This window comes from Cyprinus carpio, chromosome A5 (genome assembly GCF_018340385.1).
Source record: "Cyprinus carpio isolate SPL01 chromosome A5, ASM1834038v1, whole genome shotgun sequence".
Classification (NCBI taxonomy): Eukaryota; Metazoa; Chordata; class Actinopteri; order Cypriniformes; family Cyprinidae; genus Cyprinus; species Cyprinus carpio.
In genome coordinates, this window is record NC_056576.1 from 10,188,790 (window position 1) to 10,204,064 (window position 15,275).

Here is a 15,275-nt window from a genome sequence, read left to right on the forward strand (position 1 = left end):
TGCCTACATTGTGTGATGCGTGGTTTGCGAGTGGTAGTGATAGTAGGGATATGGAAACACATAGTAAGAATTAGTTATACAAACTGAAACAGAAGTGAAACAAGTAGAAGGAAAAAGGAGTAATCAAAACAATACTTATATCCCTTGCCGGTGTCCCTGCCCAGTGGAGTCGATGGTCTTTACACTCTTCGGTCTTCACACGAGGAGGGCTTATTAGGAGGCCTGCCGGGACCGCTGCCGCGGTTTACTAACCTTTTTTGTATACCCGTCAGACAAAACGGTAATTGAATTCAGCTGAACACACTTTACTGTTTATCACAACAAAGGTCTAAGCAAGCGCACGACACTGACAACGTATGTGATAGAGTACGAGACCAAATGCAGCACGTCTCAACACATTAAACAAACAAGCGTTTCCTAGCAACGACAACGCTAAACACAAATGAGACAAGAAATAAATACACTTACGATCTGCTTTTAACTTCCGCTGATTTAACTGCTTCTCTCAAAGGGCATTTCTGTACAGTCTTTTGCTAGCGCTTGAACACACTTCACTGTTTATCACAACAAAGGTCTAAGCAAGCGCACGATACTGACAACGTATGCGATAGAGTACGAGACCAAATGCAGCACGTCTCAACAGTAAACAAACAAGCGTTTCCTAGCAACGACAACTGCGCTAAACAATTCAATTCAATTCAATTCAAGTTTATTTGTATAGCGCTTTTTACGATACAAATCATTACAAAGCAACTTTACAGAAAATTAAGTTTCTACAATATTTAGTAGTAGCTTATCAGTGGTGACTGTCATTTCATGTGCATATAGCAAATGTTCAGAAAAAATCAATAAAAAGACGTAAACAAGTACGATTAACACTATTAACAGCAATTATGCAATCAAAACTTATAGCAAATGTGGTAGTTCTGTACTCTGGGTTAATCAAACTGAGGTCCTCTGAGGGGCTGGCGTCATCTTTTCTCAGGTGTTCTGGATCCAGACTGGAGCTTGTGTAAATCCTAGGATGTAAATCCCGTGGCAAAGCAGAGAAAAAATAATCACTAATCACTAAACACTAATGAGACAAGAAATAAATGCACTTACGATCTGCTTTTAACTTCCGCTGATTTAACTGCTTCTCTCCAAGGGAATTTCTGTACACTGTCTTTTGCTAGCGCTTGAACACACTTTACTGTTTATCACAACAAAGGTCTAAGCAAGTGCACGACACTGACAACGTATGCGATAGAGTACGAGACCAAACGCAGCACGTCTCCAGTTATCTTTTATAGTTATCTTTTAACTATCTTTTAGTTTCAATCTTTATGAAAAATCAAATTGTGCCTTGTTTTTAAACGTATCCGCTGTGAAATGAAGTGAACAAAGGACCAAGTTCTTACTGACGCGGTCTGGAACTGCATTAAAAATAAAGTTCATCCATTCTTTCCTACTGCTGGGATCAGAAGGAAGGCAATGCAAAGACGGTGTTTTTCCACTACTTGGCACTACACAGCGTATTGTTGTTTTAGGAGCATCTTTATAATTTGATTTCTGCATAGACCTGCAATTATCTCTCTCGTTATTTACCCACTACATACGTGAATCAGTGGGCGGGGCTAAACAGGCAGCGATGTAGAAGCCGGCATTGATCTTCCTCTGCAGAGGCGGTGCTTAGCCACGCTATTACGTCATAAAGAGACACATTCCACAACCTGTCGTTTTGGCAGATTTACTTCAATATAACAATTTAAACTAACAAGAAAGTTTTGAGTTCTGAAACTTACAGGATGTTTTAATAGTAAAATGACTTCTTATATGTCAAAAGATCAAGGGAATTTTGATTTCTCAGTTTATGACCACTTTAAAGATAAGACACAGAGCAGATGCTGGTTACTTCCAGAAAGCTGTACTCCATTAAAACATTTATATTTTTGAATTGCCTTCAGTGGAGACAGACAGATCTTTTTTTCTGCAGTCATTTCCCAGACATGCTAACCAGCCAAACCTTGACCTCCAACAAGCTCTCTGCTCCTTTCTATGAAAGTATACACTGTTGTCCAGAAGTCTACAGTCTGTAAGCTTTTTAATGTTTTTGAAAGAAGCCTCTTATGTTCACCAAGGCTGCATTTATTTGATCAAAATACATAAAAAAGTAATATTGTGAAATAATACAACCATTTAAAATAATCTTTTTTGTTTTTATATATTTTCAAAATGTATTACAGTAATGGCAAAGCACTCTTCAGTGTCACATGATCCTTCATATGCTGATTTGGTGCTCAAGAAATATTGCTTGCTGTGTTAAAAAAGGGACAGGATACGTTGTTTTCAGTATTCTTTTACACTTTATTTTACAGTGTCCTTGTTACAGTGCTATTATAGATTTAAGTACTGAGTAATATTCATACTTGTGCTTACTACTGTATATGCTTAGGGTAAGGATGAGGGTTTGGTGTAGAGTTAGTTGCGTGTAATAAAAGATAATTTATTGTTATTACTGTAGTAAGTACATGTAACAAGGACACAGCAAAATAAAATGTTACCCAGTGTATAGTGATAATTCAAAACAACAGCATTTATTCGAAATTTATTTTGTCTTTATTGCCACTTTTGATCAATTTAATGTATCCTTGATGAATAGAAGCATTCATTCTTTTTATAATATTAATTTAAAAACCATACTGATCTAAAACATTTAAATGAAAGTGTATAAAGAAAAAATTATAAAAAAGTACGAGTTACAATAGGTACCATAAAAGTTGTTATTCACTGACATTTCACATTATTTTTTTCTCCTTTTTTTGTGTGTTCCCACCTCTACTCAAACATTTTTAGCTTGCTTTATTGCTGCACAATACCCCTATTTTTTGTTGTTTTTTGTAGCGGAGAGAGGTTGACAGGCCTAACATTAGTGATTGACAGCAACAGTACAACCTACATTTATGTTGCATTGTTGCATTTATGTCCATTGATGTTCTATTCATATGGCACAACCAAACTCACTTCTAAAATTCATCTATGACTCAGTTTATGATTTATAGTTTCTTCAGTTATAGAATGCAGTTGTCACTCTTTCATTGCCAGACTTCATATGATCATTAGCATATTTGGCACTTTTGACTGCTGCTGTGTGAACGTAGCCAAATAGAGGTCTGGACAGAATTAATGTTTATCATTATCTCTTTTTTCACAAATACATGTGCATTGTTATTTAATAGATATTGTGTCAATAGAGATATTTTGGAACTACTGCACAAACACCACTTCTCAGTTGATTGGATGTAGAAATATATATATTGAAAAAATATTAGTAATATCATAATTTGAGCAGTTGTATTTAGGGGTTGTATCCATTAAAAAAAAAAAATGTTGGTAGACAATATACAAAACTGAACTATAATGAATAAACTTTAAAAATAATGGTTAAGTGTCAATCAGTGTTATTTTAGTATACTCATAATAATATTTTGAATGTTTTTATTTATATTATCTGTTAATATTATTTCTTAGTAATTTTGATGTGATTTTGTAATTTGTTTATTATTATGTTTTTGTCTATATAGTTTTTATTTATTTTAATTTCAGTTTTAATTATATTAATTTTAGTACAACAAGTTAAACTAAAGGAAAGTGAGATATTTCCTTGACAAATAGCTGGAATAAATTTTATTTATTTATTTATTTATTTATTTTTCTAGGTTAAAGTTTATTTCAAGTAACAATTTTTTAAATAACTATTTTTCCAATTTTTATTTATTTATTTATTTATTTATTTTTTGTAAACTAATAACCTTGATGTCAAGGATGTTCATTCCACATGAATGGCTAAAGTGCACATAGAGCCAGTGCCCTTGTTGGCTGGTAATAACTGTAATTTGTAATAATCTGTTGTCGATCTTTTGCCATTACGGTGTAGAAGATTTCCACTGTTCTGCTACACATTGAGTTTAATATAAAATAATTTGTCCTCTGTGTGAGGACCAAATAATGCTGTTAATTGTCAATTCTAGCAGCAGTATGATAGTTTTCCATTTGTCTGTCACTTGGCAAAGCAACTGTGCAAAACGGCTTAGTCACTGCAGTAATTCTGTGATCAATGCGTAATACATAAATGCAGCTTGCAGCCTGTAGATAGAGAAAACTGTGACGGAAAGAGGTGCCACCCCGTCCAATAAACAGCAAACCGGTTAATGCATAAATAAACAACTGGAAGCAACAGTGTTTAGTAACAGAATTATGGTGAATTCAGCCTAATTTACTGGAAGAAACAAACAAGAATAATACATAAACAATGGAACACATTACTACAAATGTGGCGGCAGCCACAATGATGACTTTCAGCACTCTTGTAGACAAGGGAAGCTACTTAGAGACACAGCCTGAAATAGCTCCCTAACCCTGCCATGGAAGAGAAGCTGTCTCTTTAGTTACCATTTACTGCTTCCATTAACTAGGAATGGCGACTATCATTATTGATAAACATTATGCCCCAGCCTTAGGCTATGTCTCATCAGCTCTGTTTCAAAAGGCCTTCTCTTTCTAGCCTGAAGTGAGAGAAAAATGACAGTGAGTTAATGTGAGGGGATGGATGTGTCCCTTGTACCCTTGCCATGTATAACTGCTCTCTTAGATGTCGTTGCAGAGTTAATGGTAGTGGAACTACTGCATCTAGTCATCAAGAACCTTTCTAAGTTTATACAAGTATGCAGAACATCAACAATACTAAGGATTTGTGGCAGTAGTTAAATTTGAAAGGAAATAAATAGCACCATGACAGGTTTTGTTGTGCCCGTGACATACACTACAGATCAACTGAGTGGTTGGAGATCTTGACTGCTAAGCTAAACGTTGTAATTTCAGGTTTCAGATAATGTCATCCATGCACTTAACACCATATGCCCTTGAACAAGGAATGTAACCTCCAGATTTTTCCTAGAGGCTTGTCCCTTTAGTGAAAATGTTCTGTAATAAACTTAGAATGAGAATGTGTCTGCTAAAGGGCGAATAATGCAATGTGGCAATGTACAGGAATGGTTCACCCATAAATGAAAATGTACTCACCCTCAGGCTATTCAAGATGTGGATGAGTATGTTTCTTTATAAGAACAGATTTGAAGAAATTCAGCATTACATCACTTGTTCACCAATGGATCCTCTGTAGTGAATGGGTGCCATCAGAATAAGAGTTCAAACAGCTGATAAAATACAAGTCATCCACAGAAGCAAGGGTTTGAAGTTTAAATTGCCTTGATGAATTTGTTTCTTACAAAAACAGAGCTTTTCACTTCACAAGATGTTAATTGATGGACTTGAGTCATGTGGATTATTGTAATGTTTTATCAGCTGTTTAGACTTTCATTCTGACGGCACCCATTCACTGCAGAGGATCCATTGGTGAGTAAGTGATGTAACGCAAAAAATTTCCAAATATGTAAAAAAACACAATTTATCTTGGATGGCCTGAGGAAATTTTCATTTGGGTGAACTATTGCTTTAAAATGAATCAGCTGTTATTAAAATGCAAAGTGAAAACTGTAGAGCATTATTTAACTTGAAGTTAACCTCTGAAAACATCTCTAGCTCTGAACTGTAGGGTTCATTAAACACTAGTTTGTGATATGCGTGAATCAGCTGCAGCCTGAGTGGAAAGACATGACTTTGATCATCAACAAAAAATGACTGGCATTTATATTTGCCAATAAAAACCTAATGATCCTTATCAGAACTTCTTCTTTTTTGCCTCCCCAGAACTTTATAGTTATCATCATTGCTCTATACTGAAGAATGTATTAGGAAATCTACTGTCTAACATCACATTCAGCACTTGGCTAATTAAATCTTTTACTTTTCTACAGACACAGGCTATACAAACACCAACTGTTTGTAATTGGATGAATGCAAAATCTGCAAAAAATGCTGTTTCTAATGAAAAAACCTAGATGTCTGCAAATATGACTAGAACTATCTTTGCCTATTTGTACTGAACCATACTGGGTAAGTTCTGCTTCATTGCCTCCACTTATTATGTGTTTCTTTTTCATACAACTGCAATCTATATGTTACATGTACAATGGGGTCCTAAATTCTGAGACCTCTAGTAAATATAGGAGCATATAGTGTAATATTAGCCTGACAGTCTGAGTGCACTGATTTTGTGACACTGATTGCAAGAAAATCTTCAGTTTCAGAAGTCAAAATTAGACTTTATTAGAAGAAATAACATAAATAAACATAAATAAAATAAAAGTTGAGATGCCAGCTGACCATCTGAATCTGTCTCTATCCAGACTACCATCTATGTACCATTTCGTTATCGGTCACTGTCCAATGAGCATACAGACTATTCTTTGATAAGACATTCCCAGTACTTTTCCACAATTGTTTATTAGTTTTCATAATGCTTGCTTTCCTTGTAGAAAACCACCTGCTAGTCTGTTTTTCAAGAGATAAGTTCTCATATCTACCACTTTCCAGGTGCCCAAAGATGAAAAGGCATATACATTTTAGGATTTTAATGAGTTTCACACACCTTATCTATTTCCTGTGGCATCTCCCTTCTCCAGTACTTCCTTCTGTATTTTCTATTCATAAGCGCAATCAAGCAGGCCAAGAGGCCTACATAGACAGTTAGTTTGGCCTTTCTAATACACCTAGCTCACATATGAGGCAAACTAACTTTCACAAACATGCAAAGTAACTTCTTCAATTGTTTTCTATAGGGTAAATAAAATGTAATCATCACAGTCTTCAAAGGAATGAATGAAAATGTTAAATATATTAAAGCAGTTATTTTAAAGTGTAACAATATATCATAATATTGCTGATTGTATGTACTTTGATCAAATAAAGACAGCATGCAGCCTTGGTGAACACAAAAGAGAATTCTTTCGAAAACATAAAAACATTCCAACCCCAAACTTCTGAATGGGAGTGCATTTAATTTTACAGCTTTCCTTTTGTCTTACTGAAAGCACAAAAGATGATGTAGACTGTTGATCCATGTTATTAGTGTGATTTTCAAATGTTCAGCATCTTGAGTCAATGTCACAAATTGGCTTATTTGAGTAGTGAAAGTATTTATTTCAGAATATGAAATATTTCCTTTTCATTTTATACTGTAACATTTGTTTGATTTAAATACTTTAAATAATAATTTTAAAAATCTATTTATTTCCAGATTTTTATTTTTATTTATTTTTTAAAGTGGTCCCAGACTTATGGACTCCACTGTGTGTATTTCCAGAATAATGCTCTTCCAGAATAATCTAATCAGAGTTTCAGTGCAAAGTCATCCAGTGGCATTCAGACAGACAAAGATACAGAATGAGCTTCAAGACTGCTGGTTCATTAACTGATTGCCTTTAGCTACAATTTAATTTGTTCACTATGGATCACTGGTAGACAGGAGATAAGGGCTATTGATTCCAGATGATTTATCCTTTATAGAGCAGACTTTGGGTAAGTACGTGCATGACTGTGAATCACAGTGAAATGTGGTAATTGAAGAACATGCTAAGGACATTACAGCTGGTTTGGATATGTTTGCCACTTTGATTTACTTATGTATGTAATTAGCAGCGTCCAGTCTATTTTACAGTAAACTTGTTATGCTATTTTTGAGTATTTGATATTTAGCATTTGCATATTGAAATGTAATGTCTCTGAAGGGAAGAATAAATGGGGAAATAACATTTTATACTTTTATGCCCTCAATAAACCTACATTTTTAAATCATTTTAAACAGAAATCAATTTAATGTGGCTATCTACAACATGAAATTAGTAATGAGTAACAAAAGAGTTTTTCCCCCTCCAGAGATGGCGTCAGATGATGTCAGTCCATTCTCTCAGTCATTGGTATAAAGTTATCAAAATTAATTTGCATTTGGGCAATATTTCATGCAGGAATGCACTCAAAGGAAATTAAATATGAATCAACATCTTGCCCTGGCAGTTTGTATCTAGAATGATGTTTCGTACTAGTTTATTTCTGTCAGTGATTTATGTAGCCTTTCCCCCCGTTCTTATGCTGTATGGAGCATCCCACCTCTTGACATGTTGACTACTGGAATTAAACAAAAGCTGACAGGATTGAGCAGTTACCCACAATTCTGTTTCATGCGGTGACAGGAATAGAGCCAGGCTTCTGTAGTAATGGACATGATAGCAGGGAGGAAATAGAGATGCTATGACAGCCAAACCTCCATGCCTCATAATATGAGAAAGCAAAATATGATGAGATATCATGAGTAATTTTATGAAAAAACAAACAAACAGCATTTTTCTTTCTTCAAGACGACTCACAATGGACAATGACTGGGCCTCAGTTGTACTTTCCTGAAATGCACAGATCTCTCTAAGTGTTACTTTAGTACCACTGAGATATTATTATAGTTTTTATAGTAATATATAGATAGTATTCTAGTTAAATTCAAATATGAGTATACAGTAAATGCAAAAATATAAACAGAGGCTTCATCCCATTTCTAACTAATTACATTTTTATAAACCATTTGGACTCAATTTCAAGCTTTTATTTAAACATTTACAGTTTGGTTACCTATTAACCATGAGCCTTCTCATAGTATGCAGCCATGTTACTTTTGTATGAATAAAGTAAGTTTAATCCAAACTTTTATGTCACTAGTGAAGAACTAAATTTGACCAAAAGTCTGTATATCCCCCAGGATTAAAAAAAAAAAAAAGTTATGGTTGTTTTGTTATTAATGAATGAAGGATATAATACAGTTCATAGTTTAACAGGAACATTTATCAGTCACATGACTTCCATAGAATGCTTTGTTTGTCATGATCTTAATGTATATTTATCATGAACTTCATGATACTCCACCCCAAAATGAAAATTTTGTCATTAATCACTTACCCCCATGTCGTTCCAAACCTGTAAAAGCTCAGTTCGTCTTCGGAACACAATTTAAGATATTTTGGATGAAAACCAGGAGGCCTGTGACTGTTCCATAGACTGCCAAATAAATAACAGTGTCAAGGTCCATAAAAGGTATGAAAGTCGTCATCAGAATACTTCATTTGCCATCAGAAGTGCAATCTGGGTTATATGAAGCGACGGGAACACTTTTTGTAAGCGAAGAAGTGTCTCTCCATATCACCGTATGCTGTGTATGCTCTTCTGTATCATCTGTGCCACAATGATGCAATGTTTCTACATGTATTTAGCTTTGATTTGAAAGAAAACAGTGCATCCTTGTGGCGTGGATGATCCAAAATATCTTAAATTGTGTTCTGAAGACAAACAAAGCTTTTACGGGTTTGGAACGACATGAGGGTAAGTGATTAATGGCAAAATTTTCATTTTGGGGTGGAGAATCCCTTTAAAAGCTATTAATGAGCTAAAACAAACATATATTTGTAAACATTTGACCAATACAAAAGTTTTAATATTTTATAGCTTTAATGACTTTTGACAATTATTCTAAAATGTAAACAATAATTACAAAGAATTAATTTATGTGTCCATACTTTTGACTATATATATATATATTCTGCACGTATGGCATCAACTTCCATTTTTACATTTGCAGGGTGTCAGTACATGGATGGCTAATCATTTTTTTTTAAGTTTAATTCCACCAAAACCAAGAAGAGAATGCCCTTCTTGTTGGGTCTACATGTGTTTTTTTGTTCTTTTTTTTCAAAATTCAACCTTTTACCCTGCTGATTAATAACTCTCTAGTTAATATTTCTACCCACATGAAAAGTTTTGGAGTTATATTTGATAGTTTGCTTTCTTTTGGTTTCCATACTAATATTTCCATCACTTTCTCAGTATAGCACTGAAGTTCTTATTCATGCCTTGGTCACTTCACGGATCGACTATTGTTATTCTCTTTTATTTGGTCTTCCTGATAAACGGCTTCATAGATTTGTTAATTCAGAACACAGCTGCTAGTGTTGCTACCCACTCACATAACTCTGATCACTTAACTCCTATTCTCGTCCAGTTACATAGGCTTCCTGTTTGCTGTCAGATTCAATGTAAAATCTTGCTGCTTACCTATAAAGCACTTCATGATCAAGCTCCAGTTTACCTTTCAAATCTTCTTTAGCTGTACATTCCTTCAAGTTCTCTGAGATCATCCTCTGCAGACTTATTGAGAGTTTCAAATTTTAAGTTGCCTTCTTTTGGTGGCAGGGCTTTCAGTTGTGCAGCACCAAAATTGTGGAATTCTTTGCCACTGCACATTCATTATAAAGCTCAGATAAAAACCTATTTGTTTAGAATAGCTTTTAGTGATTTGATTGTTTGATTTGAATGTTCTATTTTGTATAGTTCTGTTTTTTGCATTGTTTTATATTTTGTTGCTCTTCTTTTATAATGTACAGTGTCCTTGAGTGCCTTGAAAGGCGCCTAAAAATTAAGGTATTATTATTACAGATACAAAAGCACTAAATGAGGAGGGGGGTTGCTTTTGTTTGTACTACTATCACCTGTGCACTCTGCAGGTGCAGGTGGGGTGACAGGTGGTTGTTTTTAGAGGCAGGGGGATGGTTCACTGTGTGGATGCGGGGGAAATGCTTTGCCTCGGAAGTATGCTGACACCTGCCTCTTTTGTTATGCTGATTAAGGCAACAGGCACAGTCTTTTTGTTCAAATCAGAGAACGCGAGAGAGAAAGAGAACGAGCACGGAGGGATGGTCACGCTCCCTGTGACCTATAGCCCCTCCAGTATCCTCTTCTTTAACGTCACAAGGTTCGCGCAACAAAAACGAGCCACCATCAGCTGAGTTCTTCACATCGCGACGCGCGCACGAGCGAGCCACCATCTGCTGAGGTTGTCACACTCGTCCAACTCTTCCGTTCACATACATACACAAATACGCTGGTACTGGACACATACACGCTGATTTATGTCATTTCTAACCGCCAGGAGTTCAGTGAATATTGTGAATTTTGTGAAAAGGGATTTAGCTCGCGAGCTCCGACTCTTAAACTGATTTGAAAGCGGGAAGCGCGAGAGGGGACGCCGAGCCAATAAATCGAAGCTAGCCGCTTTAACGGTCGCCGTCGGTATGAAACTCACGGGGGAAACGTAAAAACGGACTCTCAAAAGAACTTAAAACGTTTAAAACGGACTCTTTCACGTAAGAAAAATACAAACACTGAGAAAAGGATTCCCTCAAACAAACCGTTGGTTTCAGAACTTGGACAGCTCCCTCGTGCAGCCGCCTACACACAGTACCAAACCGACCGTGAGAGGATTCATCGAAACTACTGCACAAAACCGAACCAGTTCTTCTCGGGTTTCACCCGAACATCGTGACGCCATGGCCGGTGTACTTCAGGGAGAGAAGCAGCTTTTTGAGAAGTTCTGGAAGGGCACGTTCAAAGCCGTGGCAATGCCGAGACCCGAGAGCATCATCGTCGCCAGCATCACCGCACGGAGAGCCGTGACAAAGTGAGTTCGTTAGCCTGGGACTTCTTTTGTCCTTTCTCAGTCTTTATCTTGAGAATTGAAATATTGTTTAGCAATCATTTTGTTTCAGAATGGCATTTTAATAGCTTGAAATATACTTGACATTTGAAGTATCAGACTTATTCCTTCTTCTTGGAGTCCCAAATATAAAACACAAATAACGTTACTGGTGGCGATTTATTCCTGAAATTTGTCTCTTTGTATTTGTTTTATTGTCTTTTTCTACGATGTGTTTTGGATTGGTATCTCGGTAAAGTCTGTCAGTTCATCTCATCTGGTTGCCCTCACCTCTTGTTCATGCAACTTTTTGTCCCATTTTCATATTACACAAACACTGAGTGCGAATTCTGCCCGTGCTCTCCATTCATCATTGGCCGTCCTTCACTGGAGGCCAGTCAGTTTTACTTGTGCACACATAAGTGCACAGCAGAGCCAGAGGCCACACGGAGTCCTAATGAATCAAGTCAGAGTAGAGCCCTTCATTATGCCCTTAGGTTAGGACATGAAGATGATCTCAGCGCCTTCTCCTTCACCCTTGAATTAGGAGGCATGGCAGTGTGTCGAATAGAGAGAAAAGGCGAAGTATAGACAAACCAGGCCTTTGCTTCCCTTTCCTTTACTTCATTTCCTGTTAATCAGGATCAAGCCTTACTCCTCACTCGTTATGCCTGTAAGGAGTGCATAACTGATTTGTGATTCACTCTTGTTCCCTATGTGCATGTATCTTTCCATGTACTGTGTAACTCATCTCGTGGTCTCTGTGAAATTGGAGTTCAAGGAACCAGTTGAATGTGTGTATCAAAAAGTGGCATATTACAGTTGTGCAGCTTACATTAGTTTTATATTCATACATTAAATAGTGCAGCAGGACAAAGATTCAGTTGGAGTCTGTTAGCACATAACTGCACAATCAGTAGTCAAAATCTACCTCAAACCTGCTGCTTTCTGCTTCTCAGTATTCTGTAAAAACAGAAAATGTGGCATTTTTGCTTTAAGGGACTTTTTGTACCTTGTGAAATAGTCATTAGAAGTGGTTTAAATAATACTATTGACCTTAAGAATACAACTAGTTGCTTAGCAAAAAACATTTTTTTTTTTAAAGTTCACACAACAATCATTTACTTACAAAATCACTCAAGTGTTTTTTTTTTTTTTTTTTTTTTTTTTTGGAAAATTGTCTTGTGAAATGTCTTGCCTTTTGTCCATATAATGAAAGAGAAATGTTCCAGTCTGTGTGATGACAGGATTTAAATTTTTGGATTAACAATCCCTTTAGAGTGAACAGTCTCTTTAAAAGGTATGAAAATGTAAGATTCAGAATATTTTGAACTCTCAGAATTTATTTTTTTATTTTTTGTTATCATCTGTGTTGAGATTAAGATAATGTTAAGATTAAGAATTCACATGGTTAATTTTGCTTTTAGTAGCCTCTCCTCTCTCTGTCATTAGTCTCTTCGTCTCTATCTGTTTATCTCACTGTGAATATTTACATATTCATAAGGCTACTCACCCTTCAGGGCGCACCTGAAGTTGATGTTGATGTGTACAAGGTTGGAAATGACAGCAACATTTACAACCAAATCAATGTCGCTGATTTAAACAGTGCCATCTGCAAATTCAGCATTCAGGCTTATCTTGGTTGTTTTTACCACAGGCGCAGCTCAGACAAGACAGACATTTTAAGATGTTAAAATGGCTGAGACGTAAAGGATTTCTTTCAGTTTGCAGTAATAAATCACAGAGCATAAGGCCCATTAGCTTGTAGTATCAGCTGCATGACTGGAGAAACATCATTATTGGTTATGTCAGCTGAAAAATGTTGGTCACCTATGCGTACATTAAGCCCACTTTGTCCCGATTTACACTTTTTTTTCTCTACTTAATCGACCATATTTCATTTTGTTATTCCTCCTCCTCCTTTCTCGTAGTGTCACTGAGCTTTAAAGAGGCCTATAGCGCAGGGCACTTACAAAAGGTGTTGCTGATCCTACTCTGTACACCTAGTGTTTTCTGGCAAGTCTAGGTCTCTGATGAGTTCACTCTTGTTCAGACAGAGGGTCCTGCCCCTGGCCCTGCAGCCCCACAAGCTGTTATTCTCAGTGGCAGACCTCATTAAAAATGCAGAGGGTTTTAGCTAGACTGAGTATAAGTGTGTTTGTTTAGTTTAGGAAGCAGATGGCCCATGGGAGAAAGGGTATAGGGGATTACCTCATCCCTTAGGAGATTCTAGTTTAATGAGGAGAAGAATAAGGAGACCAGGGTAACCAACTGCACCCAAATGCAGAAGAAGAGAAAATACTAAAAAAATATTATTTTTTTAAATCCGGAATATATATACTGTATATACACTCACTGGCCACTTTAGTAGGTACACCTTGCTAATACCGGGTTGGACCCCCTTTTGCCTTCAGAACTGCCTTAATTCTTCATGGCATAGATTCAACAAGGTGTTGGAAACATTTCTCAGAGATTTTGGTACATATTGACATGATCGCATAAACGCAGCCATATATATATATATATATATATATATGCATATTGAGGTGCCCTTGAGCAAGGCACTGAACCCCCAACTGCTCCCCGGGCTCCACAGCATAAATGGCTGCCCACTGCTCCGGGTGTGTGTTCACGGTGTGTGTGTGTGTTCACTGCTGTGTGTGTGCACTTTGGGAGGGATAAATGCAGAGCACGAATTCTAAATATGGGTCACCATACTTGGCTGTATGTCACGTCACTTTCACTTTCACTTTCATATATATAAACTGAAACATGCTACTCTTCAATTAACATCAGGCACACAAAACATGCACTGAGCACACATTTGGATTTATACTAAATGATGATTGAGCCCAAGTTCATTTGTATAGTGCATTCCCATACACCAGTAGCTTCTGTTTTGCTTTAAATAAATTAGTTTAGCTGTGGTGTTTGTATTTAATGTTGTTTATAATAAATGCCAGTATAACCATTTTGTTTTATACTTATATTTTGCATTCCTTCTCTGAATATTGTTAAATTTAAAGGATTTGTTGTGGAGTGTTGGGAACTAAAACATATGTTTAAATGAATAAACATTTCATTTTATTAACTGGTATTTTACATTATATTAAAATGTGACTCATACACCAACACAACTTTTCTTTTCTTTTTTTCTCTAAACAATGCAATTTTGACCCTGTGCGAATTATTTTCTGGTGCTTGCTTAGAGCAAAGTGAAAACAAGCTTGTCATCTTTAAAATTCAAATTGCTTTTCAAATCAGCCTGCTATCATTCAAGCTTATTTTCTAGGCCTTTTTTTATTATTATTTTTTTAATACAATAATATTCTAGGAAGTTTTATTTGTCTTGTAGACAACGGTTTGAGAAGTAATTGAGTTTACTGAGTTGCTTGTTTTAAAGATTGGTTGTTTCTCTGCTATTGATTTGATTAGGTGAAACTAAAAGAAATTAAGACTGGCGGTAACTTTTCATTCATTATTGTAACTCAATCAGCTTGTGTAAGATTTTTGACAGCCATTTCCTACTGCAACGTCATAGCAGTTATAAAGAAGGCGGCAAAATTCTGATGGATTAAGTGCTATTAAACTGTAAATCATAATAAAAATACTGTATTATTATGTAACACCTAGGTAGCTTGGTCCAAGCCATTATTTTTTGTCCCTAATTAAGTAGTCGCCCCAAAACCCAGGCTACTGCTGAGGTGATAAAATGAATAGAAGGACAATGATTTCAGTGATCTTTATCAGTGAGATCTAGTACACACAGTCTTTCTTTTGATTTTGCTCTGAAAGCAGAAGGAAGTGGCATTGTTCAAAGGTTGTG

General features: G+C 36.1%; 1 protein-coding gene across 2 annotated transcripts in view; it reads left to right on the forward strand.

Moving 5' to 3' along the window:
• Nucleotides 1-10,548: 10,548 nt before the first annotated feature.
• The window catches only part of LOC109057950 (serine/arginine repetitive matrix protein 4-like), a 90,256-nt gene continuing 85,529 nt past the window's right edge, over nucleotides 10,549-15,275 (forward strand). For both annotated transcript variants that reach the window (XM_042753472.1, XM_042753478.1), the window contains exon 1: nucleotides 10,549-11,434. In XM_042753472.1, the coding sequence (XP_042609406.1) occupies nucleotides 11,304-11,434 (131 nt within the window). In that variant the 5' untranslated portion in view covers nucleotides 10,549-11,303. The remainder of the gene's footprint in view (nucleotides 11,435-15,275) is intronic.